We start from the raw sequence: 27,488 nt of genomic DNA, 5'->3' as shown, positions 1-27,488 counted from the left end.
GTTTGGATTGCTGTTGTTGCTGTTCTTCCTTGGGTCCTTATCGCCTTTTTTTTCTACTGTGCTCTTGTCTCTATCTGCCCATCTGACCCCCGCCTACGTCGCCGTCATTTCGGCCGTTGGCGTCATCTGTGTCGTGGTGAGCTCAGTGAGTCCTCTCTCTCGTTTTTTATCATCTTGAGGGCGTGTGTGCGCCAGCCTTCTCCACCCTCGTGCCTGTGGCTGCACACAAAGAACGAGCAGGGTCGAGCAAAAGCACGCAGTTGCCCAATAATCGCACACATACATACACACTCTCGTCTTCACGGCGTCTCGCCTCTCTTTGGCCAGTTCCTCTACCCCCCCCCCTCCTTTTTTATTTCGTTTGCTGTTCTATCGCTGCTGTTCCTGTTGCCTCCCCCTACCTACCCACCCATTATCCCTCTCCTCGTCTAAGCGAAACTTGTCACCATCTTTGTGGTTACCGAAGACTGACAAGCACACACACACACACACACACGTCCATTCACCGATAAAAAACGTCCTACCTTTTCACGTGCGTAGAAAGGTTGGCTGAATCGCGTCTTCGCCTCATTTTTTTTCTTGTTGGGAGGGGTCGAAGGGCTTTGCTGTTGCGCTTGCCCCGCTCCCTGTTGCGAACTGGCCCTGCTGTTATAGTGCTGCGCCTCGAGACGTGGTTTTGCATATGTATCTGGTGGGTGCGTGAGGAGGCACAGACGCCCAGTAGCAAATCGCATAACACACAAATACATACACACAAGGTGCGGTGTATAAGCGAGAGAAGATGCTCGAGGGCCACGTTGCCGAGCTGCTTGCGATGCATCTGAGCCGCTTTATTAAAGATGTAAACGCAAATCAATTGCGGATTTCGCTGTGGTCCGGCAACGTAGTACTGCATAATGTGGAGCTTCGCAGTGACGCCCTAGAGCGCATTGCCGCGCTTTTGCACGGCGAGCGCAGCGGCGTCGAGACAACGGACGCGGGCGCGTCCGCATCAGGAGCAGCCGGTGCACCTAGCCGTTCATCGAAATCGCACGAGGGCAGCTTGTCTACCTCAACCCTCTCTATGCGTATGCTACTTGCACCCTTCACGGTCGTGAAGGGCGTTATTCGACAGCTGTCTATCACCGTACCATGGGCTTCGTTGGAGAGTGAGCCGGTGCAGGTGGACGTTACGGGGGTTGAGCTGGTCCTTGGTCCTCTACGCGCACGTCCTTTCAATGCAAAGGAGGAGCAGGAGCGGGAGCAGGCAATCAAGCAACAGCAGCTCGAGCGGTACGAAAAGGAGCGTCATCGCCTTTCTTGTGAAGTGGCAGCGGAAACGGTGAGCGAGTCAACGTCAAAGATGACAGCGAGCACGGAGTCGGGACATGTGAAGCGGGGACATGGGTCCGCCGTGGCGGGCACGAACCGCGCATCTGGTGCTTCGTGGTTTAGCTGGTTGTGGGATTTTGACCGCCTGAGCCAGATTGCCGTGCGCAACGTAAGGGTGAACTTGCAGGACGTTTCCATGCGCTGCGAGTTCGACTACGAGGGCCTGCACCCTTCCTGCGCGTCTGCGTTCTGCGTCTTTGTAAAGCAGGTGCAGCTCACCACGACGGATGAGAAGTTCAAGGACGTGTTCAACAAAAACCTTCTCACGCCGCTGTGCAAGAGGATTGCGCTGTCAGAGGTAGTTGTCAGCGCGCACGCCATCCGACAAAGTCCCCGCGGGGCATCCTGTAGCGCAAGAGAGGGCAGAAATAATGCGGTGCCCAGCGCTGTAGGTGAGCCAGCGTCTTGCGCGGCTTCATACGATACCTACGCGTCGCGCTGGGCGCTGTCCACGGCAATACTGAGGGTCCACACACTCCAGCTGCAGGTAAAGTTGGTACCGCCCGAGTGCGTGTCCAGAAACGCGATTGTGGAGGAGATGCCGATGCTGTCGGCGAGCTCCACAGAGCTGACAGTGATGACTGCTGACAGCATCGAAGTCGACGTGTGCTTTGGTGCCGTGCAGGTGCTTGAGTCCATGTGGCGCAGCTATCAGCAAAGCCTGCCTTGCGCGCGATATCGAAAGCGTCTTCATATGCTGCGGCTCACCGGGAGACATGCAACGCATACCCGAGCCCTTCGTCAGGCGTCGGAGCCCAATAGCGCGAGCCTGCCACAGGATGCTGCGACCGCCTGGCGATCATTGGCGCAGCAGAGGTGGCGGTTCGCGATACGGTGCGTGCTGGACGATGTGCGGCAGCATCGGCAGATCTTCGGTTTGCACGAATGGAAACGGTGCGAAGTAGTGGAGGCGATGGTGCAATTCGGGAAGCTGCGTAGAGCCTACACCGCGTACTGGAAGCGCGCTAAGGGGGTCATGTGGGCCCCGCCCTTGAGCGCGTTGGAGGAGAAGCGGTTGAAGTCGATGGAGCGGCAGCTGTCATTGTGGCAGGTTGTTTTTCTGCGGTGCTTTTCTCGTGCCCAGCTCGTTTTAGAGCAAGAGAGCTATGCGCGGCAGCAGGACTACATTGAAGAGGCCCGCCAGCGCATCAAAAGCGGCTTACTGAGCTCCAGCGGGACAGGCAGGGGTGGTACACCGACATCGTTTCTGTGGGATTGGTTTTTTGGCAGGTCCGCACGCAAGAATGATACTGCAACTCTGTCGAGGAAATCGTTGGCCTCCGTCGCGGGATGCGACGGCATGGGCGTGATATCGGTGCCTACGTACAGAGGCTTGTGTTTTCGCGACTTGGTGGCGCTGGAGTGGGACCTTGGGCGACGCTATGCACCCCCGCACTACGCTCGGTTGGCGCAGCCAAGGGCACCACAAAACCGGCTGCCCAAGCTGGCAGCGGAGAACAAGCTGTACTTTACGTTGCGTGCGCTTTTTCCGAAGCTTATCCTCCGCCTCGATCCTATCTACTGGCCTCTGACACACGATAGCAGTGTGCCAGCGACGCCGTCCGCTACCCCGCTGCAGCGTGTTGAGCAGCGCCTTGTTGTCCAACTACGCGCGATGGAGCTTTTCTACACCACCATTCCCGACGACCGGCCAGAAAAGACGTCGCTGTCCTTTTTTCTTGGCGCCGCATCGCTCACCTTTGAGGGCGCGTTGCGCTCCGTCCTTTTGCAGTCAAAAGAGCAGTTCGGGGAGGACTACGTGGTGGTGAAGCGCAACGCGCAGCGCACCCACATACACGTTTGGGTGGCTCCGCAGCTGGTGATTTGTCAGCTGACGCACGAGTGGGCCTGGTGGTACGCGGAGGTGTCCGCCTTCGTGCAGTGGTTTCGGGCGGTCCAGCAGGCGTTCTATGTCAGTGGCGTCCCCGAGGCGTCTCCTGGTGCGATGCCCGCGCTCGCGGAGGGCGCGCAAAGTGATCTGCATGGCGCTGCCTCCGCCGGTAGTCGGACGTCGGCGTCGAGCTCGAGCACGTCGACTCCTCGTGGCCAATCCGCACACACGACGACGGAGACGACTGTACCAGGTGCGTCGCCGGTGCCACGCGTGCTTAACGTGACCATCCAGTCCCTCGACGTTTGCGTTCCTCTTTTCGCGCGTGACATCGAGAGCTCTGACTTGGAAATATTCAGCCGTCAGCCGTCGGCCTTCTCCTCGGCTGCACTACCGGGGTCGCTCCCGGGCACAATGCCCTGCGACAGCACCTGGAAGTGTGGCGAGTCGCAGGGGCAGTTGTCTACTGAAACCGCGTCCGGCGATGGCGACGCGGGTGACGGGAGGCCACACGATGAGGCAATCCTGCAAAGCGGCGATGCTGCGCCCGCTGCGCTGTGGCTTCACACAACGGACAGCATTCAGAGCTTTCCGGTTGATGGCGACACCGACGGGGCGGAATACACGGAGTCTTTGTGCTCCTCGCCTAGTGCCGGTTCGGGCACGTTTGCGCGCGTCGCACCAGAGCGCTGCTTCTTGAAGAACGAGACCTGTCTTGTGCTGTCAGTGTCCACCACGCGGCTGTGGACTGTTGCACCTCCAGCAAAGCGGTACAAGGGAACCGAGAACGAGTACTACCTTTGCATCGGCGACCAAAGCAAGGCTGTCCGCGTGTTTTGCCAAAACGGCTACAACACACACACGCACACCACTAGCCGGCAGCTCGAGCTGCTCTCCTTTGTCGCTGGTGAGGTGCGGCTGAATCCCAAAGAGCTCACAGTGCTGCTCAACAAGGGAATCGACGCCGTCGCGGACCCCTGGGTGTTTGCGCTAGTGAACGATGCACTGCTGAAGCCGACGGCGTTGGCCGCCGCTGACGCACATGGGCAGGCTGTGCGCGCTCTGATGGCCGAGCTCCGACAGGCAGAATACAGGTGGTCCGGCACACGAGGAGCTGCTGTTCCGTGGCGATTGGCGACCTCGACTTGTGTGGAGCTACAAGTAGACAGCGAATCGCCGCCCGTCCTTCGGGAAGTGCCACTCGACTACGCGCGGCACATCCTATCTGCTCTTTCCGCCCCGCTCTCCATCGCAGCGAGCTTGGCGACGACAGTTGTCCATGCTATCTCAAGAGGCGAGCTCGCTACTGGCGTCTTCGGCGGCCGAGTTTGTACTGTTGGCGTGGGAGTGGCGCGTCTTCTTATTCGCTCTGAGGCGAATGTGGACCTCGGCGAGTTGGTGCTGGTAGCCCCCGAGCACTTGCCACCTGCCACGGCACCGTACCGCGAGGCGCTTTCTGCGCTCGGTGCAGAGGAGCCGCGCGCGATTGAGCTGATCTGCAACTTTGCCGACAGCCAGTGGCATGCCGTAGAGCAGAGCAGCTACGACCCGTTACCGCTCTGCCCAGCAAGGGAAAAAGTGTGCCCTCGGCTTCTTCTCTCGATCCCGGACATCACGATGACCACCACCGCGGGGCGGAAGCTGCTCACCATCGAGCACTTGACGCTTGTGCAGACCTGCACGGCGCCCACGAAGCCTGAGGCGGCGCTCACGATCCAAACCGTGTCGGCGTTCTGCGACGTTGTCCTGGTCGAACTGCTGGAAGTGTTAATCGGCACAGTGTGCACCATGCGGTCTATCAAGCCGCCTCCGCAGGCGGCAGCCTATGTCGTGACAGGGGCGTCGCGCAGCGATTCCGCGGCGTCTGAGATGCCGCAAAGCCGCTTCTTCGGTGTGCTCCCGATCAGGGTGCGCGTGCACACTGCCCGATTTCAGACTCCCCTGAGCAGAGACGACGTCGTGGATGCGCCGTACGTGGAGGTGACTATCACGATAGATGATGCTCTCTGCACCCTTGAGCCCTTGACAGGCGGCACCGGCCGGGGTGGAAAGCATGTGCATCTCCGCTTCAGCGTCTCGGAGGCGATGCAGCTCGCCGATTACATTGGCGGGGAACCCGAAGTGCGCAGTCTGCTTTCGGCGTACCCGTGGGCTGCCTGCACCGGTGATGGCACTGCACACGCCCTACAGTGTGTGGCCGACGTCACGCTTCCCGGCTCATGCGTCGGAGACACCGACACGTCTACATCACCGCGACCGGGGGTGCCACCGTCCACGACGTGTCGCGTCGAATTGGTGGGCGGTGCGATTCACGTCTACTGCCCATTCCTCTACTTCTACGCGGCAGCCATGAAAGCAGATGAGCGAATCGTGCGTCTCGGCGAGCTGGCTCGATCACTGCTGCTGCGCCACGGGTATACCCGTGCGGCCTGCTTTGCAGATGGCACCCGGCGATCGAGGGTGGTCGGCGGCGCTTGGGCGTCCCGGGAGGCGGCGTTGCCGTTGTCGCTCTCGGTGGAGGCCACGATATCGGACCTGGATGTTGTTCTCGCGACAGATGCAGCAGTGCCGATTGACATGACTAAACCGAACACCTTCTGTGTGGTCCATGTTGAGCAGATCGTGTGCGGGCTGCAGCAGACTACGTCAGGGTCGCCTGGTGCGTCAGCCACTTTGGAGACACAGACGCACGCCTCCGTCGACACAAATCGCGTGCAGCTGCTGGATTTGTTGACCGCACGGTCGCGCGATGTCTGTCTTCCCGATGTGAAGTTGCGCGCCAATAGGGGCGTGCTGCTTGTTCCGAAGGAGGATCTTACCGGCTACACGTATCAGCGCGGCGCGCCCGATGACTGGGCTTTTCTGGTGGGAGTGCACCCCGCATCCGCGCGCTCTCCACAGCGCGCGGCATCTGTACGCGAAGCAGCCAGTAGCACTGCAAGTCGGCCCTCTGACGTGACGATTCACATGAGCGCGCAGCAATGTCGCAGCCTTGTCTGCTTCTTCTCACATAACGTGGCCCGGCTCCCCATCCGTTCAACCAGGCGTACGCCGAGAGTCGGCGGTGGCCATCTGCAGCACGCGTCGACGGCACCCGCAACTGTCACCTTTCCAATGGGAGGATCCAATCCGCTTTCGTCGTCACGCCACGGTGCGGAAGCGCCGTCGCACCAGCAAGCCGCTCTGTCGCCGTCGGTAACGCTGCTGCTCACCATTCCTGCGGTGTCTATCCTGATCGACACAGATGACTACGCCGCGCCTGACAGGAGCGCGCGCCAGTCAACGATGCCGCGGTCAACCAAGGAAGACGAAGGCGAATTTATCGCTCCCGCAGCGCCGCCGACGCGACTGCCGTCAACGCGCCGCGTCAGCTACGAGGTAGGGCTGCGCCGCGGCGGGCAACTGTACTCCGCCGTGGGAGAGTGCTGGTCCACGTCACCGGTGAAGAACGGTCAGTTGAGCGGCGTGGAACTGGTGGTGAGAGAGGAGATGCTGGAAAACTCAACTGGAGGCGCGGATGTGACGGAGACCACAAGTACACACGTCCTTCTGACAATCGACTTGGTGGGTCTGGCGCTTCTCGAGCGGCGTGCTGGCCGAGCGTCGAGGGAAGTGGACGGCGATGCGAGGAATGACGCCGCGGTCGTCAAGGTCGCTGCCACGGTGCGGCACGCCCACTTCCGAGTGCCACACATCAAGTGGTGGCTGCTGCTGTGCAGCATATTTTCCGGCGTCTGTTCGGCAGAGGGCGGTCGCCAAAGCACTGCGGCACGCACACCAGGCAAAAGCGGAAGTGCCAGCACTATCGCAAGATTTGGCGAGGCAGGCCAGAACGGAAACGAAGGCGCCAGTAGACTAGGCAGCAGCGCCTTCGGCGATCATCGTGGGACAAGCCGGGGTGAGTATATGGACGGGAACAAGGCGGTGTGGCCGACACCACAGGAACACCTCGCGTCGCGGCAGCGTCGCTCGCGGCGGCTTCACGGAACCGTCGAGATCACACACACGGAAGTCAGTTTTTGCACCATTGGCTGCGCCAACGGCGACCAACAGCCATTGTGCCGGTTCACTGTGCCTGAGGCCAGGCTGACAGCGTCGCCCCTGCCAGCTCTGCAGGAAGGCGGCCGTGCACACCTGAACAACGCGGAGTACCTTTACGACGAGTTTGTCTTGGAGGTTCCCTGTTGCCCGGAGTTGTTGCTCCTGTGTGTCTCAGGGGAGGCTGATGGCGCCGCGGGGCTGGAGTCACAGCTCTCGTCCGGGTCCAGCTACGCCTCCGTACTTCGCCGGCGGCCTGCCGAAGCCTCTTCCACGGCATCGGCTGCCCCCGTCGTAAAGGGCAGCTTCTGGAGGCAGGCTGCCGCTGCAGCGGTGGCCCCCGCCTCGAAGTCGCCGCTGCTATCGGCGCATAGTAGCGAGGCCTGCATTTCTCTTGGCCTTGTTAGCTTCTCGGACGCCGGTAGTTTGAGATCGCTTCGGTACGGGCGCTGCTACCAAGTAACGGATCTTACCTTACACCGCACGTCTGTGGTGCAGGTGCGGGTGCAGCGCATGCTTCTCGACATCCCTGTCGTCCCACTGTTCTCCCTTGCGCGCGAGGTGGTGAGACAGGTGATGGAGACGCAATCCATTGAAGGAATGAGGCCGCACGCCCGCGCTGCACCGCCTGATGGCAGAGATGCCGAGTCGCCGGCGCTCACGTACATCGATATGGAGGCGGAGCTTACGGATGTAGAGGTGCGGCTGTCTGCAGAGGCTACACCTCTAGGTGAGCCAGCGGCGAGTTGCGACGCTGGCCGTGATCCCGTTTCCTGGAGCGTTGCCGTCAGCTCAGCTCGGCTGACAACGAGCGTCCAGCTGCAGAGCGTTCTCACAAGCACCCGAGTGCCCGCGTTGCTCGTTGGCGATGGGCTGAGTCGTGGTTGGCGAGTGCAGATATGGCACATGATACCGCAGCTGGTCGTTCAGGACGTCGTCTTCTCGACCAACAGCGACACGCAGGCGTGGTGGAGGCTTTCAGATGTGCGCATAAAGGCTTCGCTCCCTCTAACGCGCAGGATCATCTGCGTGCGTGGCAAGGGAGCCGGAGGTATGGTCGATGAGCTCGAGCTGTCCTCCTCGGCTGAGCAATTGGCGCTGCGCTGGCGGCACGGCAGCACGGCCAACGGTTTTCAGATGGAGCCGACAGCGGTGACGGCGCTCAACGGCCTGCACTATCACGTTTTGGCGAGTCTCCATGTCGATGTGGGCGTCGAGAGCGATGGCGCCGTCGGCACGGCGCCGGGACACCAAGCGGCTTCCGTACAGGTGCGTCTGTCTACCATTTTCGCATTGGCATCCGCCGCAGCGCGGCTGGTCGCGTTGTGGCGGCAGACACGGCACACATGCGAGTCAAGCGTTGCAGCTGCAGTGAATGCAGGCACCACGAGCAGACCCGCTGGCTGGTGGCGTCCCGATGCGAGGCAGCGCCATGGGCTGATTACCTGGTATGAATTCGAGCTGGGCCTCTCTGGGCGGCGTGTGGAGTTGATCATGGACACAGCCGCGGCGACGGTTAGCGACAAGGCCGCCTCAGCGCTGACAAGAGACTGTGTTCTGTGCGTTTCTGTGGACGGTGCCGTCACCGTGCAGGTGGACAGAGGGGCGGGCGAGGAGGCGGTGAAGCGAACGACCGTCTCCGACATAGCTCAACGTGACGCAGGGTCCGACGAAACGATGGCCGAGTGCGATGGCCGCGTTGATGACGAGAGTGCGGTGGCTGTGGCACTGCACACGCTCTTCCGCCTGCGGACGGCGCCGGTGCACGTCCACGACAGGGCTGGCAACCTACTATTGCACGTCTCGGCGGTTCCCCAGGGCGGCATGGCGGACGCAATGGTGGCTGACTACGCCTCTGCGGCGGCGCGGCTGGACATCGACGCGGGGCGGGTTGTGATCCACGCAAGCTCGCTAACCGCAGCCGCAGTGGTGTGCTGGTGGAAAGCATACCGCGCGCTGAAGCGGAGGTGGGAGAGCGCCGTAACCTGCATGAGACAATCTTCGGCGTGTCCACCGGAGGCGACACGCAAGTCAGAGCTGTCTATGGGAAGTGAAAGGGTATGTAGATGGTGTTGGTTGCAGCAAATCAATGCGGAGGTTCGCCACATCGAGTTGGTGCTTGCCCCCGCCGCCCGTGTGTGTGCCCAGCGAGCACGCATTACGTTCTCTCCAACGGACGTGGGGATAGCCCTAGACGCAGCGGCGGCGCTGGAACTGCGCTGTGAAGAGGTATGCGTGTATTCGATGCTGCCGCAGTCTCGCGCTGCTCACGAGACGACACCCATAGTCCTCGCTCGGACAGTGTCGCCGGTGTTAGTGATCACGCGTGCTCCAAAGCAGCGCCCCTTAGTTCAGTACCGTACGCCATTGGTGTCGATCATGAATGGCGACGGCCACAGCTGGGCCCTGTGCGCCTTCCGCATTGCAAAGGTGGTGACGGGCACAGTGACTGCTTTGGCTGCCCGTGCGGAAGTCACATCTCTGCACACGTTAGAGAGCGACCCGCCGACGGATGGTGCGGCACCGTCATGGGTGGCGTGGATCCCCCGTGCAGAGGTGGAGATCCACAGGGCAGAGCTTCGGTGCTTCGCACCCCACAGTAAGCGCACCTGCTCCGCCGCGTCGGTCGTGTGCTTGGCGGCGCGGCGGGCGGTTTTCCGCTGCGTAGAGTCGGCAAGTCAGATGGACTCCAGCAGTGTTGGCACACTTGTCGGCATACGAATGGAGTCGTCTGCAGTGCTTTCCGCGACCTATAGCAGCGGCCTCTCGACAGACGTTAAAGCGCATCCCCTGCTCGACGACGTGACGACGACCTTCGCCCTTTCTTCTTCCTCGCAGTCAGCCTCGGACCCGGTCGAGGTGACCTTCTCGGCCGCCGCAGCAACGGAGCAGAATGCCGTGTGTCTTCGCGTGCTCGCTGGTGACGCCTTGGAGAAGACGGTGGCCGCACTTTGGCTACTGGCGCGACAAAAGCTTCCGCGCCGATACGCGCAGGCGAGAGCGGCGAAGGACAGTGCGGCTGCTGGCGACAAGGTCCGCCGTGGGTCAGGCACGCTGTGGCACGTGCGAGCAGCGGTTCCACGCGTGCTGCTGCGTTGCGTCGTATCGTCTGCAGCCGTGTCCTCCTCAGCGCAGACGCTGCGGCATCTTTGCTCGATCAGTGTAGATGACGTACGCGTCGAGCTGTATACTCGGCGTGGCGGTAGCGAGGGTGGCGACCGACAACCGCACGCGGAGGTGTGGGTGGGCAGCGTCGTGGGTGAAACTGTTGTCACAGACGCCGCAGAGGAACTGGAGGAACGGGTCATGGAGATGCCATGGACGTTCTTGGAGCTGCGCCCATTGGTGGAGCCGAGTGGCGATCGCGCTCCCGGCACCGCGCCCGTCACTGGGGGAGCTACCCGCACCCGCAGCAATGACCGCGCGGGGTTTTCCGTGGTGCAACGATCTCTCTCGCTTTCGACGGGAGGCGAAGAGCACGATAGTGCAGCGCAGGACATCGCTGCCGACGATGCGACAGCTCTCGTGATTCGTCTTCATGCGCTGCATGCACACCCATCCATGACATTGCTCAAGACGCTAATGGAGCGCGTGCTACGCCCCTTTGTTACAGGTATTTCCGCAGCGAGTGCGGACGCGTCTTTGACCCATATACTGGACGACTTGGAGGATACTGTGTTGCGTGTCGAGAGTGCCACTGCGGTGCTGCCGGCATCTGGTGCGCTGAGTCGCCACGCTGGACGGGTGCGGGTGGTCGAGGTGGCGACAGACTGGCACCTCGACGAAGACTTGCGGCTCGGCGGTGAAGGCGGCTTCCAACTACACTTCTGCGGCACTGCTGGGCGTAGCGTAATCACCGTGCGCGGTGGCGGTGCCGGCGGTGCGGGTGGTGAAAAGCTTCAAGGCAGCGCGGTAACGATCTTTCTCTGTTTACCAGTGGGTGCGAACGGAGAAGTCTGTCCTGCCATACGGGTTGACCCGGACTTGACGGTGCGCTTCGAGAATGTTCGGGTTGTCGTCGGAGAGAAGGCACATGCGGTGAGGCAAGACGCGTGCGTGCTGGAGGCTTATGTGGAGCTTGGCGAGCGATCCCTGTGCCTCCTGCCTCCTCCACTTGTGGGCGTGAGTGCTTCGCCCTCGACGGTCGCCACGGACGCGCAGGTGGAGGAGGCTGCAGCACGCGTCTCGCAAGCCAACTCCGGCGCCGCTGCGAGTGATACAGCTGTGCCCCAAGTGCCGACGACCTCGCTGTGGGCGGTGTCTACGATATTCTCGGTCAACGTTGCTGTTGGCTTCGACGTGTCCCTCACGGCTGGCGCGCGACGTCTTGCGGCGACGGGTGCAGTGAAAGGACGGTATCGTTTCGAAGAGAAGCGAAACCCGGAGCGCACACTGCGCAGCGAGCACGAGGGCGAATGCACCATCGTTTTGCACACGTGTGTCTCTGAAAGCGGCCCCTTGACAGACACTCCTGTCGCCGCCACAGCCCAGATGTGTCTCGCGGCAGCCGAAAACCAACACCTGGTTGTGCTGGACTGTGGCTCGACACGGTGGCGGTTGCCGCTCGGGCACGCGCACGTGTTGATCGAACTAGGCAGGTTGGCGCAACAAGCGCTCTGCCAGACTCCTTTCCCTTCGCCGCCACAAAGGCCGTGGCAGCCTCCAGCTGCAGGTGACGCGTTGGCGCACGGGCCCACACGGCATGCCACTAGGTTGGATGTGAGGGCCAATGTGCCGTCGTGGGCGCTCACACTGACCAGTGACGCTGGTAGCGCGCTGGCGATACTGCTTGTGGAGCATGCTGGCCTGCAGTGCTGCACGGACATGGACGTCGCAGACGTTGTGCTGACGGCGGAGGCGACAGTGTCCCTGCGAGATAGTATCGAGCTCGATGATGAGTCAGGCGAAGACCAGGGGGCGACTCTACGCTACGCTGCGGAGAGGTCGAGCGTGGCGTCAGCGATGGCAGCGCGTGTGCTGTTCAGTGCCCAGCCACACCTGTCCCTCTCACTCACGCGCTTCAGCCCTGGCTGCCGGTCTTTGTCCGTCTCTGTCCACGTCGACAGCGTTGTCGCGACGCTGCCTCTAGTGACCGCCGCTCGGCTTCTGCGGACTTCTGCTCGGGAGATGGACGCTGGCAAGCTTGTCTTCTGCAATGATAGCGGTGTTGAGATGGAGGTCGCGGAGTCGGCACAGCATGCGGGAGCACCTCTCAGGAGCGTCTCGCGGTGGCGCCTGCTTGCCGCACCGGGACGGCTTTTACACACGAATATCCCTCCCTCCTGTGCAGTGCTGATGTTGACGCCGGTAACAGCCCCTGTCAGCGACGTTTCCTCTACTGCTGGTCGGAAGGATGGCGAAGGCAGCGGCGGCGTTGCTGTGAACCTCCAAGCCTTGGCCGATGGTGCTGTGGGCCGAGTGTCACTTCCGGGCTACACTTCTGCGCTGGGAGCCTTGGACTTGGTCGTGCGGAAGAGCGTTCGTGACAGGCTGGAGGTGGTGCACTTGACAAGCTCAGTAGTCCTCGCAAACGTGTTCTACGCCGTCCCCGCAGATGGGAGCGCCGCGGCGCCAGCAGCAGCGGGCATCGTCAGCGTGACTGCACACGGCGCCCGGCTAACTGTGCCGCCGCGTTCGGCGCGATACGTACCCCTGCCTCTTCTTCGGGAATGCCTGACGGTAGAGCTCGACGGTGGCGCGTACGCGCCAGTTGCGAAGATGCTGACGTGGGCGATGATGGCGGATGCCATGACATTGCTGGCTGATCAGGCAGCCGGCGGTGGCGGCGAAACGAGCGGTGGGTCAGGAAACGGTGGCAGCGCATCACGGAAGAGCGGAACGGCTGCCGGCTTCATGCTCTACGGCAACCTGGATGCACAAGGGAGGGACCGCGCCGATAACGACAACGGTTACGGTGGAACGTTGCGCGCCCCCGCGTTTTGCGAACGTGTGCGCGCTCTTGATGCCTTTACACTGTCATTTCCGATGCTGCTTTCCCCGCTGACCCCGGCTCCCATGAAGCCGCTCTGCGGCGATGGCGCTGGCGACGGCGACAACGATGCCACATTTGCTTCCGCACCCGCCCGACAGTCGGAAGCTGCCGTATCTTCTACTGAGAATACCGCCAGGACCGGGCGCGTGGTGCAGCTCACATGGCGGCGCCGTTGCTCACGGCTCGTCGCGCCCCTCTTTAGTGGGAGGCTTTCGCCCAGCGAGTACACAGTCGCCGTGGGGCCAGTGTGGACGCTCTGGAACTGGACTGGGTGCCGGCTGCGTCTTCGACTGCGGACTTCTCGCGATGGAGTGGTCAGCTCGCCAGTAAAGGCGCCTCAAGGCACGTTGTCCCCGCCGTCATCCCTGCTTACAAGCAGAAGCAGCGATGCCGTGGCCACAGCAGAGGTGGAAAACGGTGCGTGCTTTCAGTGGACGCCAACCACGCTTGACGCTCTGCAGGGCACGGTGTTCGCCTTCTTTCAGCTGATGGCGCCGTCACTCGCGGGCGGGTCTACGACCCTGCCGAAGTCGCCCTCTTCCACGCAGTGGTGGTCCGTCGCCGCGCCCATCTCGTTGCAGGAGCGGCCGCCGTTGTACATACGGCTTCAGCAGGGCAGCAACACAACCCGCGGCGCGGTTCGCATCGAGCAACACGGTCCGTCAAGCGTCGTGGTGCGGTGCGCCGCGCTGCTCCGCTCGGCGTTGGCGCGACCAGTGTACCTCCGGGATGCCGAGCAGTCTCAGCCTCTGCTCGGGGCCGGCGCACACGGCTGCGTGCTGCCGCGGCAGCAGGTGCCTCTCTTCTACTCCGAGTATGTGACCACACTTGCCCCGCACGCTGACCTGGTCGGGTTCACGGTGGTTACAAATCCTGTAACAGGCACTGGGGCGCGCAACGCATCTCTGCAAGAGAGCAACGCCTATTACCTTAAAACGCCGGTTGTGGCAACATTGCTTTCGGCACAGGAGCTGGCGCATTGCACGCGCTTTTACACAGTCTCCGCTGTGTCCGACGCACAATTCGAGCGACCTGCTGCCACGCTGCATGGGAAGAACGACAAAGACCTTGGAGAGCAGTGCGTGCCAGCGGAAGCACTGGCGTGTCTGTGGACACCAGAGCCGCCGACGGTGGTGCAGCTGAGCTCACTGTGTCGCATTCGCAACACACATGTGCACCGCACGCTGCTCGCGATGCCGTTCGACGCGTCGGCGCCGAGCAATGCGGAAGGGGCAAGGCCGGCACCGTCGATGGTCACGCTCATCCCCCCTGGCGAGGAGCGGGAGGTAACGGAGTTCTGTCGCCACGCAAAGGAGCCAGAGATGCAGTTCTGTTATAGCACAATTGGTGGTAAGGCTCCGGCGCACGCGTGGTCACCGCCCGTAAGGCTGCTCTCGCTCGCCACGGCGACGCAGCCGCTTGTGCTGAAGCACACATGCGTGCCGCGCGACCTTCAGGGCGTGAAGAGTGATGCGGCGGCAGAGGAGCCCCGCTTCATCATGAACCCAGTGCGTCGTCGCGTGGGTGAGACAGTTGCGTTGGCGGTGGAGCACTTCCGCTGTCTCACGGTGCTGTCAACCATGACGAGCGTGTCCTTGTGCGTGAGTGTTGGGCTTCAGGCCGCGCCACCGTTGAAGATTGTGAATCGTCTCAACACCACCTTGCAGTTTGCTCAGTGCGCTGTCACGACAGGCTCCGATCTCGCATCGTCACCTGCACGGCGGGGCGCCGTGACCACAGCCTTGTGCTCCTGCGCGCCGCGTCCTTGCAGCTACGTGGTGGCGGCAGGGACGATGAGCTGTGGCTGCTGGGAGGTGCCGGTGCTAGAGCTACCAGGGCTACGGGTCACATTGTACTCTAACGTGCGTCAAGGCTTCACCGTCAGCCAGGATGTGGACCTGCTGCGGTGCGCGGCTTCGCCGTCGTCCGGTGCGCGAGTCGGGAACACAGACGCATATGTCTACGTGAGCCTCGACCACCGACGGCGTCAGTACACGGTGACGGTCGCGCCATCCCGCCAACTGGAGGGTCGAATGTTGTTTCAGCCCCGCCGGCTCACGCAGCTGGAGGTGTACGTGCACAGTTGCACCGTCTATGTTGCTGCGATGACCCTGCCGAGAGCGGGTCCCTTCGCGCGCAAGAGTCTCATCGCGCAAGCCGCACGGGGCCGTTTGCGGCTGCGTCGTGGCGCCCGTAGTGGTGAGAGCGTCAATCGTGACACGGTGCCGCTCATCGCTACAGACGAAGACGTTCTGACCTTCCTCGAGGGGCACGAACTCGATGTTGTTCTTTTGCGCCTCCTCGGGTTTTACGGCAGCGCTACCCTGACGGAGCGTCACCTGATGGGGAGCGCATCGTTGGCGCTGCTGGAGGTGGTAGACTGCACCACCGTCGAGGCTGCCTATCCTGTTATCCTCCGGGTTGGCCCGCGTGCAGGCAGCGGCTCCGCGACCACCATGGCAAGCAATGCTACTGTGGTGCCCGATGCTGAGGCTGAGCAAGGGCATGTCAGCAGTCCGATATTGCCGGACGTTTTCGGGGGAGCGGCGACGTTGACGTCGTCGACAAGCGTGCCACACTTTAAGGACCCTTCGTGGTTTGCGTTGGAGGTGCAGCTCACTCGACCCGGACAGGCTGCAGGCGTGGATGGCGTTGTCATGCTTCCTGTGCCGCGATTGCGCGTCACGGTACCACCCATTGTAGTGCGCGCTGACGACGACCTCCTTTTTACTCTGCGCGCTACAGCGGAGCGACTCGGCGAGGAGTGGGCGTCAGCAGCGCCTAGCGAACAGGGCGGCCACGCAGCGGAGAGGCGAGGCAGCCTTTTCTCCACGCCTGGGGCTGCTGCGGCTGACTCCACGACGCACTCGTCTCACCGAGCGTGCAACGTTTTCGTGTATGCCCTGCAGGTGTCTCCTATTGTTGCAGAGGTGACGTACACCCGTTCTGGCCACTGGCGCTACAACCCTTTTCAAGGGCTGGCGCAGATCCCGGAACAACTCATCCCCTCTGTCGAGGATCTGTCGATCTCGCTGAAGGAGGTTCGATTACAGGAGGTGGAGCTGCGATGGAGCCACTCGCTCTTCGGCATCGCAAAGTCGTTCCTGTGGCCCCTCTACCGCACGCAGCTGCTGCTCCAGAGCTACAAGGTTCTCGGCTCACTGGATGTACTTGGTAACCCTCGCGCGCTGCTCGGGAGCTGGTCCCGCGGTGTGTGGGATCTCGTCACAAACTCCTCTGGTCAGAGTCGGTGGACCAGCACCCGCGAGTTCTTGCGCACTACCACATCATCGACGCTGCACTCTGTCGGGGTGCTGGCGCGCAGCATCGGCAACCTTGCCGGCACCTCACCCATTACAGTCGCACCAAGACTGTCTTGTGGTAGCTCCTCAAGTGATGTCATCGGACATGCCGTGCTCGCGGCACCGCAGCGTCGCGGTGTCCTTGGCGAGGTGCTGCACGAAGTTGGCGGCGGCATCTCGGACGCTGTGACGAAACCGATCCGCGGTGCTCGCGAGGGCGGCGTCAGCGGCTTCCTCATCGGCATCGCCGCGGGTGTGGCCGGTCTCGCGGGCCGCCCGGTCTTTGGCTTCTTTCGCGGCGTCAGTGTCACTTCAGAGTTTTACGCGCGCCTCCTGGGTGGTTTGGGCGCGCTAACGGAGCATGAGGCACGCCATCTAGGTCTGCAGCGCAACTACCTGATTGTGTCGACCAGCGCCAGAGGTGCGCCGGTGTGGGAGGCGGCTGAGGATGTGGAGGGACAAGATTCCGGCACAGGTGCCGCGACACATGTGAACCGTGTGTCGCGCGCGTCGTTGCCGAGGGGCCAGTACATTCTCACGCACGCCATGTACGATCAGGTCTTTGCAGACGTTCCTCGGTGGCGCCGTGGGGAGGAAACCAATGTTCGGCTCGCTGTGGGCCGGGTCGGGATCTACAACACGGCGCTTCACACACCGTATGCCGCCTTGTGCACCTTTTTGTCTCCGAGCGAGTTTCGAGACGCCCTGCCTTGTGCCCTCACAGCCTTGCTCGCGGGCAACATCATTAGCTTGCTCGCCTGTAACTGCACCGTTGGCGGTTTCCGAGGGAGTGCCGTCGTTGAGAAGGGGAACGACAAGGCGCCCGACGCGTCCGACACCGGCGAAGGACAGGGGACACAGGCGCGCCTGGCATACGAGTGCGAGCGTGCATCGTACATCAAAGCCTCGCTTGGGATGCGGGCATCGCACACATACGTGGCGGATGAGGTGTTTGTGCAGGTCTGCTCTCTAGAGGAGATCGAGGCCGTCTTGAAGGAGACGGAGGCGCAGAAAAAATACTCTCGGGCGCTGGCCAGGGCGATCGGTGCCGCTGGCGAGCGTCTGCTAGCACCTTGAAGACTCTGGAGTGGTGGACTGGCAAAGAATTGCGCACAGAGCCTCACCAGTCGAAGCTTGGTCGTGGATGCAGCTACTTGTCTCGTATAGGCGACAGTGGGCGCTGCCGCTTTTTTTTTGTTGTTGTTGTCGTTTCGTTTTTCCCTATGCGTGCGCGCTGGGCACGTTCGATGCGCTTCGCGGCAAGAAAGGGCCCGTTTTTGGTCTAGAACACCGCATCGGCGCCTCTTCCGTGGCGGCCGTGCGTTGCCAGCATCTCCGCGCTTGACGCGTGGTCAGGCGCTTCCCATCTACCTAGGAGACGAAAAAAACAGAAAGAAACAGTCCACAGTCGTCTGTGCATGTGGAGAGCGGACGCTGCTGGCCAGCCCTCATCGGTGCCGTTAAGCCTGCCGCTGTGCCGGAAGGCGTCGCCAGCTCGCGCTTGCGCTTGCGTGTTTTCTCTCTCTAGAGTGAGAGAAGGTGTGGAAGAGGAGGAAGGGAACAGACACCGTATGCGCTTCTGTCTTCTTCACCCTGCATAACGCCGCATACTTTCCAAGTGTAGGTCTCTAAGCGCTCGTCTGTACCTCTGTACCTACACACTCATCTCCATTTACTTTGGAGCACCATCGACTCTTCTTCACGTTGCGCCCCCCCCTCCCTCATCTACACGATCGCCGACGTCACCACCTATCACGTGTGCGACATGTATCACTGCCGTTTGACGATTCCAATCACGGCCACTATCGCTCCCCTCATACGCCGTCAAACGGTACGTATCTTCCCTTGACGCCCCGCTCCCACACAACTGTGCCCCGAACGCGGTAGAAAAAAACGCCGACCACAGTTTTTCTCGATTTCTTTCTCCCTCGCTCCTCGCCAACCCGCTCCGTAGCCCTTTCTCTACGCAGTCGTTCCCCTTGTTTTTTTTTTCGTTTTCAACGCATTCCAACACCATGTCCACCCTCAAGGAAGTCAACGGCCGTCTGAACACGCAGCCGTTCGTGTCGGGCTTCTCCCCTAGCTCCGAGGATGCCCGCATCTTCAACGAGATGTTTGGCAGTAACGTGAACGTGATTCAGTGGGTGGCCCGCATGGCCTCCTACTACCAGGCCGAGCGCGATGAGATACTCAACGCCGGCACCGAGAAGAAAGCGACTGAACCTGCGAAGAAGGCCGCCGCCCCGGCGCCTGCCGCTGCCGCTGCCGCGGAGGAGGAGGACGACATCGACCTGTTCGGCGAGACGACGGAGGAGGAGAAGGCAGCGCTGGAGGCGAAGAAGGCGAAGGACGCGGAGAAGAAGAAGGCGAAGAAGGAGGTGATTGCGAAGTCGTCGATCCTGTTCGACATCAAGGCGTGGGACGACACGATCGACCTGGAGGCGCTCGCGCAGAAGCTGCACGCGATCCAGCGCGACGGCCTGATCTGGGGTGACCACAAGCTGGTGCCCGTCGCGTTTGGCGTAAAGAAGCTGCAGCAGCTGATCGTCATTGAGGACGACAAGGTGTCCGGCGACGACCTGGAGGAGATGGTCATGGGCTTCGAGGATGAGGTGCAGTCGATGGATATCGTCGCCTGGAACAAGATTTAAGGGGAGCGTATGCTTGTTGCGCAGCTCGAATCGCTTGCTGTCGTTCTCACTCAGCGAAGAACGATAATCTGAAAGAGACGGTCGAGTGTCACGCAGAGGAATGCGGTGCCATGAGGTGTGCTGCGAGCGTTGCGGCAGGATGAAAAGAGACGTATGGCGGCTGTCGAAGAAGGGGCCAGGGCGTTGCGAAGTTCACTGCGGCGGAGCATGCAGCTGAGTGCTTGTGTGTTGTTTTCGACCTGCGTGATGCTGGAAGGAGCGTGGTGGGCTACACGTACAGCGCGCCACTTGCCTTCTTGAGGCGGGAGAGGCTGAGCGACGCGCTCCCTTGTGGTTCGTACTCCCTGCTCTTCCTGCTCCTCTACCGTGCTCCCCTCCCTGTCTCAGCGATCCTGTGCTGACCGTAGCGACTCGCCGGTGCTCCCTTCGGCGCCTGTCTGTCGCTCGAGCCGCTACACACGCACCGCTGCTTCCCTCAACCCCGCCCTCTACCCGTTTTCCCGAGCATGCGCCACGCCATGTGTTCCTTGCTGTCTTCGGTTTCTTGTCGGTCTTTTTTTTCATTCGCCGCCGCCGCTGGCGGTGAAAGAGCGGGGAGGGAGTGTGGCGCATCGACTCTGATTGCTGGCTATGACTCACACTCTGCCGCCGCCGCCGCCGCCCTTCCCCCCGCCTCCAGGAGCTACAAAGCCACAAAGAGGGGCACGTGCAGCGAAACCAAAAAACGAAAGACTTTTGAGTGATGGCAGACAGAAGGAGGACCTACAGACGCGAACATCAGTGACACACACGCACGCACACGCAGGCGACGCACACAAAGAGGTCGTCCTTTTTTTCAAATTATCATAAGGTGTTGTGTCGTCTCAATTGCACCCGGAGAGCGGCCAGTGTGGTGCCGCCCTCCGGGGGTGTTTCGTGCCGACGTGTGTGTGTGTGTGTGTGTGTGTGTGTGTGTGTGTGTGTGTGTTTGTGATGCAATGCCGCGTAGCGGGTGCGAGTGTCAGCGCTCTTGGTTTCCAATGATGGCCCTCGTGCTCTTTTCGAGGTCGGCGTTGTCCTTGACGCGAGTAACGCAAGCAAGCGCTTTTTGGGTGTCCCCACAGATGATGCGTTCCTGAGCGTGCCCGTACGGGTCTTCCTGCGGCTACTCTTGGAAAGCGGACGAAGCAAAGAGCAAAGAAGGGAAGGAACACAGAAACGGAAGGGAGGGGTCAGCGGAAGTGGACGTGTGCGTCCACCCCCCGCCCCTCCCCGCTCCCTTCCTCCCCCACCCCTTCCCCTCACAAGCGCAGATAGACACCTACCGATTCACACCGGCAGCTGTTTTGGTGGCGCGATGTGCTAAACATAAGTGAAAAAAAAGGAGAATCACTGGAGCAAGCGTACCTGTACAAGAGGCTCTGCGTATATATATATATATGCATAGACATATAAGGTACACACCGTAATGAGGAAAGACAAAGGGAATCCACAACGGATGCTCGAGAACGGATGGGAGACAGCGAGACTGCGCAGGCTGCCTCGAACAGTGTATGCCGGCAACGCCAGAGCGGCCGTCCCCTTACAGGTGTGGCTTTCCGGCATTGCTCGAGTGCGCGCACAAGATGTTGACGTGTGCACATCCGAGGACCTTGAGATGTGCTTGTGTGTGTGTTTCCTGCGGTAGTGGGCCATAGCAACAGGCTAGCGCGTCTCACAAAGAGAACAGATGAAGTGCTTTTCGCCCGATTTTCCATCGTCCGCTCATGCTGTTCTCGCACGTCGCTGTTATCGACCCTTGCAGTTTTGTCCAGCAGCTGAAGGCCCACGCTGAGCTAGCACGTTCGCTTCGCATACAGCCTGCCTAGCCCCTCTTTGCATCCTCCTTCGCGCGTTCGAGAGCTCTCCGTGACCCCTCACCCCAGGCGTAATCGAAAAGGAAGAGAAAGCACTCGTGACTCAGCAATGCGAAAGAAAAGGAACGAAAGTAAGTGGGCAAGGCATGTCGGCAACGGCCTTCGATGTCCTATTTCCTGTTCTTGGGGTTTCCCGTATCCATTCCAGTTTTCTCCGTCTCGTAGTGCCAGGGTCAAACGGAACCTCCTCCTCGCGCGTCAGCCGGGGGAGGGGAAGGGGAAGAGGGAGCACGTCCACTCGATGCAGTGCATCGCGCTGTGTCCGCCATACCCCCTTTTGAGTTGGCGGGGGACTTGCAGCGTTGCACTCTTACTTGCTGGGCAAAATGCTCACTGGCGGTGTGTGTGTGTGTGTGCATAGTCCACCCAGGCAGCTTTCTTGATCGGGTCGGCGGAAAAGAGCATCGCTTTGTGCCATGGCCCCCCCTCTGCCACACAGACGCAGACTCATCTCTACCCCACATGTCCTCGCAACCCTCTTTTTGTTCCCTTTTCCCTTCTCTTCTGCGGACCACGGGTCTCCGGCTCGCATCCAGCGTGCTGCCGCCTTCAAGCGGCTAAGAGAAAACAAAACCAGAAGAAATAAAGGATGCGGCCCGCAGTCTGCACCATGACACAGCGAGTGGTGCAACCAGCGGCTCTTTGCCATCCGTGGACTCCCTTGTGGCGTGTCAGTTTAGTTGCTTCTTGGTGTTCTTCCCACTTCCCCCGAGGTTGTGGTGCAGATTCTGCGCGGGCGGATTCAGCGCGCCCCTACACAACGCTGACGCGATCGCTGCGACAGTCGTGGAAGTCGAGGAGTCTGCGCCCGTGGATGTGCGCGAAGGAGTCCTGCCGCGCCGTGAACCAAGGAATCCGCAAAGAGTGCGAGTCTTGCGGAACAGAGAAGCCGCAGCTGCTCGGGTGGAAGTGCGAGGGCTGCAGCACCATCAACCACGCTGGTGTGCGGAAGTGCAAGAAATGCGCGGATGCGAGCGACAAGAGCAAGGAGTTCTGGATGTGTGCTGTCTGTCATGAAAACAATCGCGTGGACGAGATAGAGGACAACAGTCGTTGCGGATTCTGTGGATACGATATGGCACCACACAGCGTTGCGGAGGAGGAGATCCTGCGCCGCGCAACGGAGAAAACCGTGATGCTGCAGCAACAGCAGGAACACTTCGACTCCGTTTCGTACACGGAGGCAGACGAGCAGTTTACGAATCCGCTGGAAGGGGCGGAGGCCTTGGATCCATCGCTGCGTGCCATCCACCCCGGCAGCGAGGCGCCAATCACGGGACGTGTGCTCAAGCTGCCAGCTGTGGCGCCCTTTGTTGCCGGAGGCGTACCGGAAACGCGGCATTCACCGCTGCATCAGAGAAGAAAAGTACACCCAGCCTTGCAGACAGTCTTGGAGGGGGCGACGGCGCCGGAAGGTCCGCCCGGGTTCGACTGGATGTGCCGCGACTCCAGCTGTGGCCACATCAACCCCGGCGACGAAGAGAGCTGTTTGAAGTGTGGTTCGCACATCACCCCCGCGGAGTGGGAGTGCCCGTTATGCGCGTCCTTGAACCACCTGGCACGCTCGCGCTGCTTCTATTGCAAAAACCGCATTCCGGTTTGTTGGACCTGCAGTGCGTGTCAGGGGACGACGAGCATCTATGACAAGGCGTGTCGCGGCTGCGGCATGGATCGCCCGGCCGCGGAGCCCCGGACGTTTCGCGAATTAGAACGAGGCGGCGGTGACCATGTTGGTGGTTACGTTCCGCAAGGGAATAGGTCTCGTGGGGAGTGGTACTGCTCGACGTGCAACGCCTTGAACTTCTCTCGTCGTACCGAGTGCTTCCAGTGCACTTCGCCGCGTCCTACAGTACCGGATCAGGGGGTTGCCGACTCGTTCAGCGCAGCAGGCTGGGGAGGGACGGACAGTTCCGGCCCCGCCGCCGTCGCTGCACCAGTGCAGCACAATAACTGGATGTGCACCTACTGCCAGACGAGCAACTTCCGCACGCGCCACGACTGCTGGAAGTGTGGCCGTACCTCGGAGCGGGCAGAGGAATGGTCTAGCCAGGCACTGACGCCGCAGTACGAGCGCGAAGGCTTCCAGGAAGGCGCGAACACGAAGTCTGCCGAGGGAGCTATGAACGCGTCGTGGAAGTCGGCGGGAGACTGGTTGTGCGCGAAGTGCTACTCAAAGAACTTCAGGAATCGCCTCGAGTGTTACCGCTGCGGTGCTCGCAAGCATGCTCTTTCAGCCGCTCGAGGCAGCAGTGTACGCAAGCCTGTGAAGCTGTAGGAAAGGCGTCCTCGCCATGTGCTCTTCTGTGTCTATGTGTCCGCATGTTGCGATGTACGGCATTGCTGTACCCCGATGAGGCGCCGATGACGCGACTGCACGACCGATACTCCGCAGGAGCACGTTTGGCTTTCCAGCCACAAAGGGACTTGTCCTCCGTCTTCGCCGCTGACCTAGGGGGAGGGGAACGAAGCAGGGGAGAGGAGGAAAAGATATGATGGCAAAACGCAAGGCGGCAGCGGCCTTAGGGAGAGTGCCACAGGGGCGCTCGTTGGTGTGTATTCGATTTGTAACTTACAAGGTCTTCAGTGCCCTCCCGCTGCTCTCCCCCATCGCTCCACCCTGCACTTGGAAGCAGCGTGCAGGCAACGCGAACGCATACAGATTCGCTCCTCCCACCCCCTCACCACCACCACTACCACCACCGCGCGTGACCGATCGCGTCTCTGCGCACGTAGCGTTGCAGACAAAGGCAAGCAACACTAGGAAAGTAGGGCGGGTGAACCTCCTCCTTCGTGCTTGTCTTCTGGGCAGGTACGAGGAGTGGGAGAGGCGGCCTACACAGAGCGGCAGTGTCGTATACCAACACCCCTGAACGTGTGTTTCGTGTCCGACGCTCCCTCTAAGCGATACGCCGCTGTCCTTCTACGAAGACAGCAGGGGGCAAGGCGACCCTGCTATGTGAGGCGTGCAGTGCTGCGCGCCGACGGGGACGGAAGCATGGCCTGTGATACGGTCAAAACGCTTTTCTGGGTGGGTGCGCGACCGTGTGCGCATCTGCGGTGCTTTCGTGTGCCGAGCTTTGCCTTCCTTTGTTGAGGCCGAAGGAGCCACACCCTTCTGCAAGGCGGGGGAGACAAACAAGCAAACGACAGTGTCACATCAAGCCAACGCCACGGTCGTTAACTGTAGCTGCAAGGGCAGCACGCTGGTTGCATGCAGTAGAGTACGCACTTCATATGCAAGCCATGTGCATGCTTGGAGCTCGCTGCTGTGTTATGCTTGGCGATGCGCATCACGTCAAGAGCAAGCAAAGGATTTCTCTCTCTCAGTGTAGGTGTGTGTGTATGTATGTTCCCACATGAAGAGTGACGGCCTCGCTCTTCCACTTTGCTCACTGTCGTGACGAGAGATTCTGGCGACTGATGGGATGTAGCTCTACCTCTTTGCTCCGCCCTCCCGCCCCTTCTGACGCGAATGGTGTTGTGCACTTGTCTTCTCGATTCCCTCTTCCCCTCCCTTCTGCACCCGACCCCTTCGATGATCACCGCGCGTGGCCATGTCGGACACTGGCGCGTTGTCTCCACTGCCATAGGGATCACCTAGTGCGCCTGCGATTCAGCGAAAGGTGCGCATATGCTGCCTGCTCTGAAAGCGACCCACTTAGCTTGGCGCGGAGAAAAAGGGAGAGGGACAGGGAGGCCTATCGACCTGCTGCTTGCTGCACCGATGCGGGCTGCCCAGTCGGTGTACCAACACGGAGCGCTTCTGCACCCCACCTTGAGAGCAGCACCAGCGATCCCGCTTCTCCTTCGCCGCCACCGCCTTCAGACTCTTCCGGCTCCGTGGCGATGGAACCGCGACTTCACTTCAAGGCCGACCGATGCAAGTGCGCATCAGTCACCGGCACAGGAGGACATGCTTGTTCGCATGTTGATACAGGACGCCTTTCACCCCGCATCTACGTCTTCGCTCGCTAAGACCTGCGACGATGTGGCGGGCGGCAACGAACAATCGCACAGAACAGTTGCCGGCACGGAGAGCAGAAGCTGCCACCCCTCACAATGCGCGACTCCTGCAACCGAAGGAGGAGGCGCTGGCGGCACACTCGGTACGGAGATACAGGCTTTGGGCGGCGGGCGTCCGCAACCGCCTCCTGGCGTGGCGGTTCGTTCAGAGATGTCAGCACACGTGCAAGATGGTCTCCGGGGCCAAGAGATTTCCGGGTCGCCCGTGCGGGTCGACGAAGCAACTGCATCCGTCACCGATTCACGGGCGTCAAATGCAGCGGCGGAGCCGTTTGCCACCATCCGTCGAGGGGGGCAGGGTGATGACATGCCGCGAGCGCTGGAGTGGTTATGTTCTGCCTGCCACACCTACAACTCACTGACCTCGTCTTCTGCGGCGTGCCGCAAGTGTGAGGCGTCAGCGATGACGTCGTACCGGTCTGCGTTCCCGCCGTTGCGCCACGTCGTCATCGCGCCCACTGCGTGGGTATGCCAGAACTGCTCTCACACCAATCGTCAAACAGGCGCTTCCGCGCAGCCACACGCAGGCCGAGCCGGTGTCTCCAGGGTGCAGCAGGAAAAGTTCATTTGCAATCAGTGCCGCGCGCCTTTTGGCGGTGTCCAGGATTGGGTGTGTCCGGCCTGCAGCCATTTCTGCCCTCGAGCGGCGACGCAATGCCCCTCATGCTTCGCGGACCGCCCCTTGGCGTGGACATGCCATTGCTGTGAATCAGGCCTACAAAACAGCGTGTTTGCGGTAAAGTGCCGTGGCTGCGGTCATGAACGACGGCAGAAGTACTCGAACTCTGTGGTGCGATGCACGGCTTGCCGCGGCTGGAATGACGTCCGGTGGGAGCTTTGCGCCACCTGCATGGCACCCATGGAATCCCTGCTGTTAGCGAGGGAGACGCGTCCTGATGCGGAGGAGGCGGCTCTGCCTACGCCACCGCTTTCAGAGAGCGCACTTGGTGACACCATCAACGTGGCACTTGTTCCTGACTCTGCAGGGATGCTGCACTCGAAGACCGTCCTCCAGGCGACCGAGCTGTTGAAAGCCGCGCGTACTTCAGGGACCGCAACGGCAGCGAGGGGGTTGCGCCAGGACACTGAAGAGCCAGCCTCGCTCTCTCCATCGCCACCATCCTCACCGGTGCACGAGGACGAGGAACGGCCTCGGGTGGCGACGAAACTTCCCGACAACGCGTGGTGGTGCTTCACCTGCAACGTGGCGCATCGCCGCAACGTCACCTTCTGCGACATTTGCCTGGAGTCACGCGATGCCATGCTTCTCAGGAACAAGAAAGAGATCGCTGCGATGCGGGCCTCTGCCAGTTCGCCGAGCACCGGTGTGATGTCGCCCGCCGTCTCCAGCGATCCTGTGTCGCTCGAGGACGCAGCTGATGTGGTGATTATGCCAGCGACTGTGGAGGGAGACTGGCAGTGCCCATATTGCCGGAAGCTGCTGGGCGTGAGGCAGCACGAGTGCTGTGGGCACAGACGGGAGGTCCCCTACGGGTACTGGTTGTGTGATCACTGCTGCAGCACCAACCGCAACGACCGTAGTCTGTGCCTGGGGTGCAATGAGCGACGGGAGAGTGTTTGTCCGTGGACATGCCAGGAGTGCGAGTGGGGTAACGATGCTGCCAACGCGGTGTGTTTGCAGTGCGGTCTACCACGCACACCTTGCACGACGGCAGACAGAGGTACCACTCTCTCGGACGACAGCGCGCCGAGCACGAGCATCGCATGCGGTGTGTGCAGCGCCCCGAACCACTTTGAGAAGACCGCGTGCTACCGCTGCCGCGCTCGTCTGCGTGATGTGGAGTGGACGTGCGATGGCTGCGGCCACGGCCACCGCACTCGAAACGCGTTGCGCTGCGAGGGGTGCCGCGTGATACGGCAATTTGACCTGCAGGAAGAGGTGTGGCTGTGCGAGGTGTGCACAACACCCGTCTTTTCGGGAGGCGAAATTCCTGTGCGCACGCACTGCCCCAAGTGCAACGCACAACGGGCACCAACGGCGACGCATTATCCATCCAGGTGGAAGTGCGAGTGTGGCCTTTTTAACCGCTCGCGTGTGACGGAGTGCCTCGAGTGCGGCGCACGACGACGCCTCGAGTCACTTAGCACAACGGCGACGTGTCCAAGGTGCTTTCGTGATACGCCGATAGACGTCCAGGAGAGGTGCACGTATTGCAGTGCTTCCTTGGCAGACTGCTTTTCGAGATGGGAAAGCAGCGTCACTCTCTTGGCGGACACTCGTGAGTTGGCAGAGGGGTGCAATGAGTCAGAGGCAGATGCAGTTCCTGACGACGGCGATGACGACGTTGTCACGGCTTAGCGGCCGCGACACTGAGGAGCAAGAAACCCCAACCGGTTCTCACTAAGGTTCTCGTGCGGGGTCAT

The 27,488-nt window shown here is 61.2% G+C and overlaps 4 protein-coding genes across 4 annotated transcripts; all 4 read left to right on the top strand.

Annotated features, from left to right (window-relative positions):
- Positions 1 to 781: 781 nt before the first annotated feature.
- LMJF_36_1440 (conserved hypothetical protein) lies at positions 782 to 17,611 on the top strand (the record flags this gene model as incomplete). Its single annotated transcript, XM_001686664.1, has 1 exon — positions 782 to 17,611. One exon carries the CDS (start codon positions 782 to 784, stop codon positions 17,609 to 17,611), a length of 16,830 nt encoding a protein of 5,609 aa, XP_001686716.1.
- Positions 17,612 to 18,549: 938 nt separating this feature from the next.
- LMJF_36_1430 (putative translation elongation factor 1-beta) lies at positions 18,550 to 19,185 on the top strand (the record flags this gene model as incomplete). The annotated part of the gene is made up of 1 exon (XM_001686663.1): positions 18,550 to 19,185. The coding sequence occupies one exon, from the start codon at positions 18,550 to 18,552 to the stop codon at positions 19,183 to 19,185; it is 636 nt and encodes a 211-aa protein (XP_001686715.1).
- A 2,484-nt stretch (positions 19,186 to 21,669) lies between these two features.
- LMJF_36_1420 (conserved hypothetical protein) lies at positions 21,670 to 23,355 on the top strand (the record flags this gene model as incomplete). The annotated part of the gene is made up of 1 exon (XM_001686662.1): positions 21,670 to 23,355. One exon carries the CDS (start codon positions 21,670 to 21,672, stop codon positions 23,353 to 23,355), a length of 1,686 nt encoding a protein of 561 aa, XP_001686714.1.
- A 1,356-nt stretch (positions 23,356 to 24,711) lies between these two features.
- Positions 24,712 to 27,423, top strand: LMJF_36_1410 (conserved hypothetical protein; the record flags this gene model as incomplete). Its single annotated transcript, XM_001686661.1, has 1 exon — positions 24,712 to 27,423. One exon carries the CDS (start codon positions 24,712 to 24,714, stop codon positions 27,421 to 27,423), a length of 2,712 nt encoding a protein of 903 aa, XP_001686713.1.
- Positions 27,424 to 27,488: the final 65 nt, after the last annotated feature.

The sequence above is a fragment of the Leishmania major genome, chromosome 36 (assembly GCF_000002725.2).
Source record: "Leishmania major strain Friedlin complete genome, chromosome 36".
Classification (NCBI taxonomy): domain Eukaryota; phylum Euglenozoa; class Kinetoplastea; order Trypanosomatida; family Trypanosomatidae; genus Leishmania; species Leishmania major.
The sequence above is the reverse complement of the archived record's forward strand: the minus strand, read 5'-3'. Positions and strand labels throughout refer to the sequence as shown.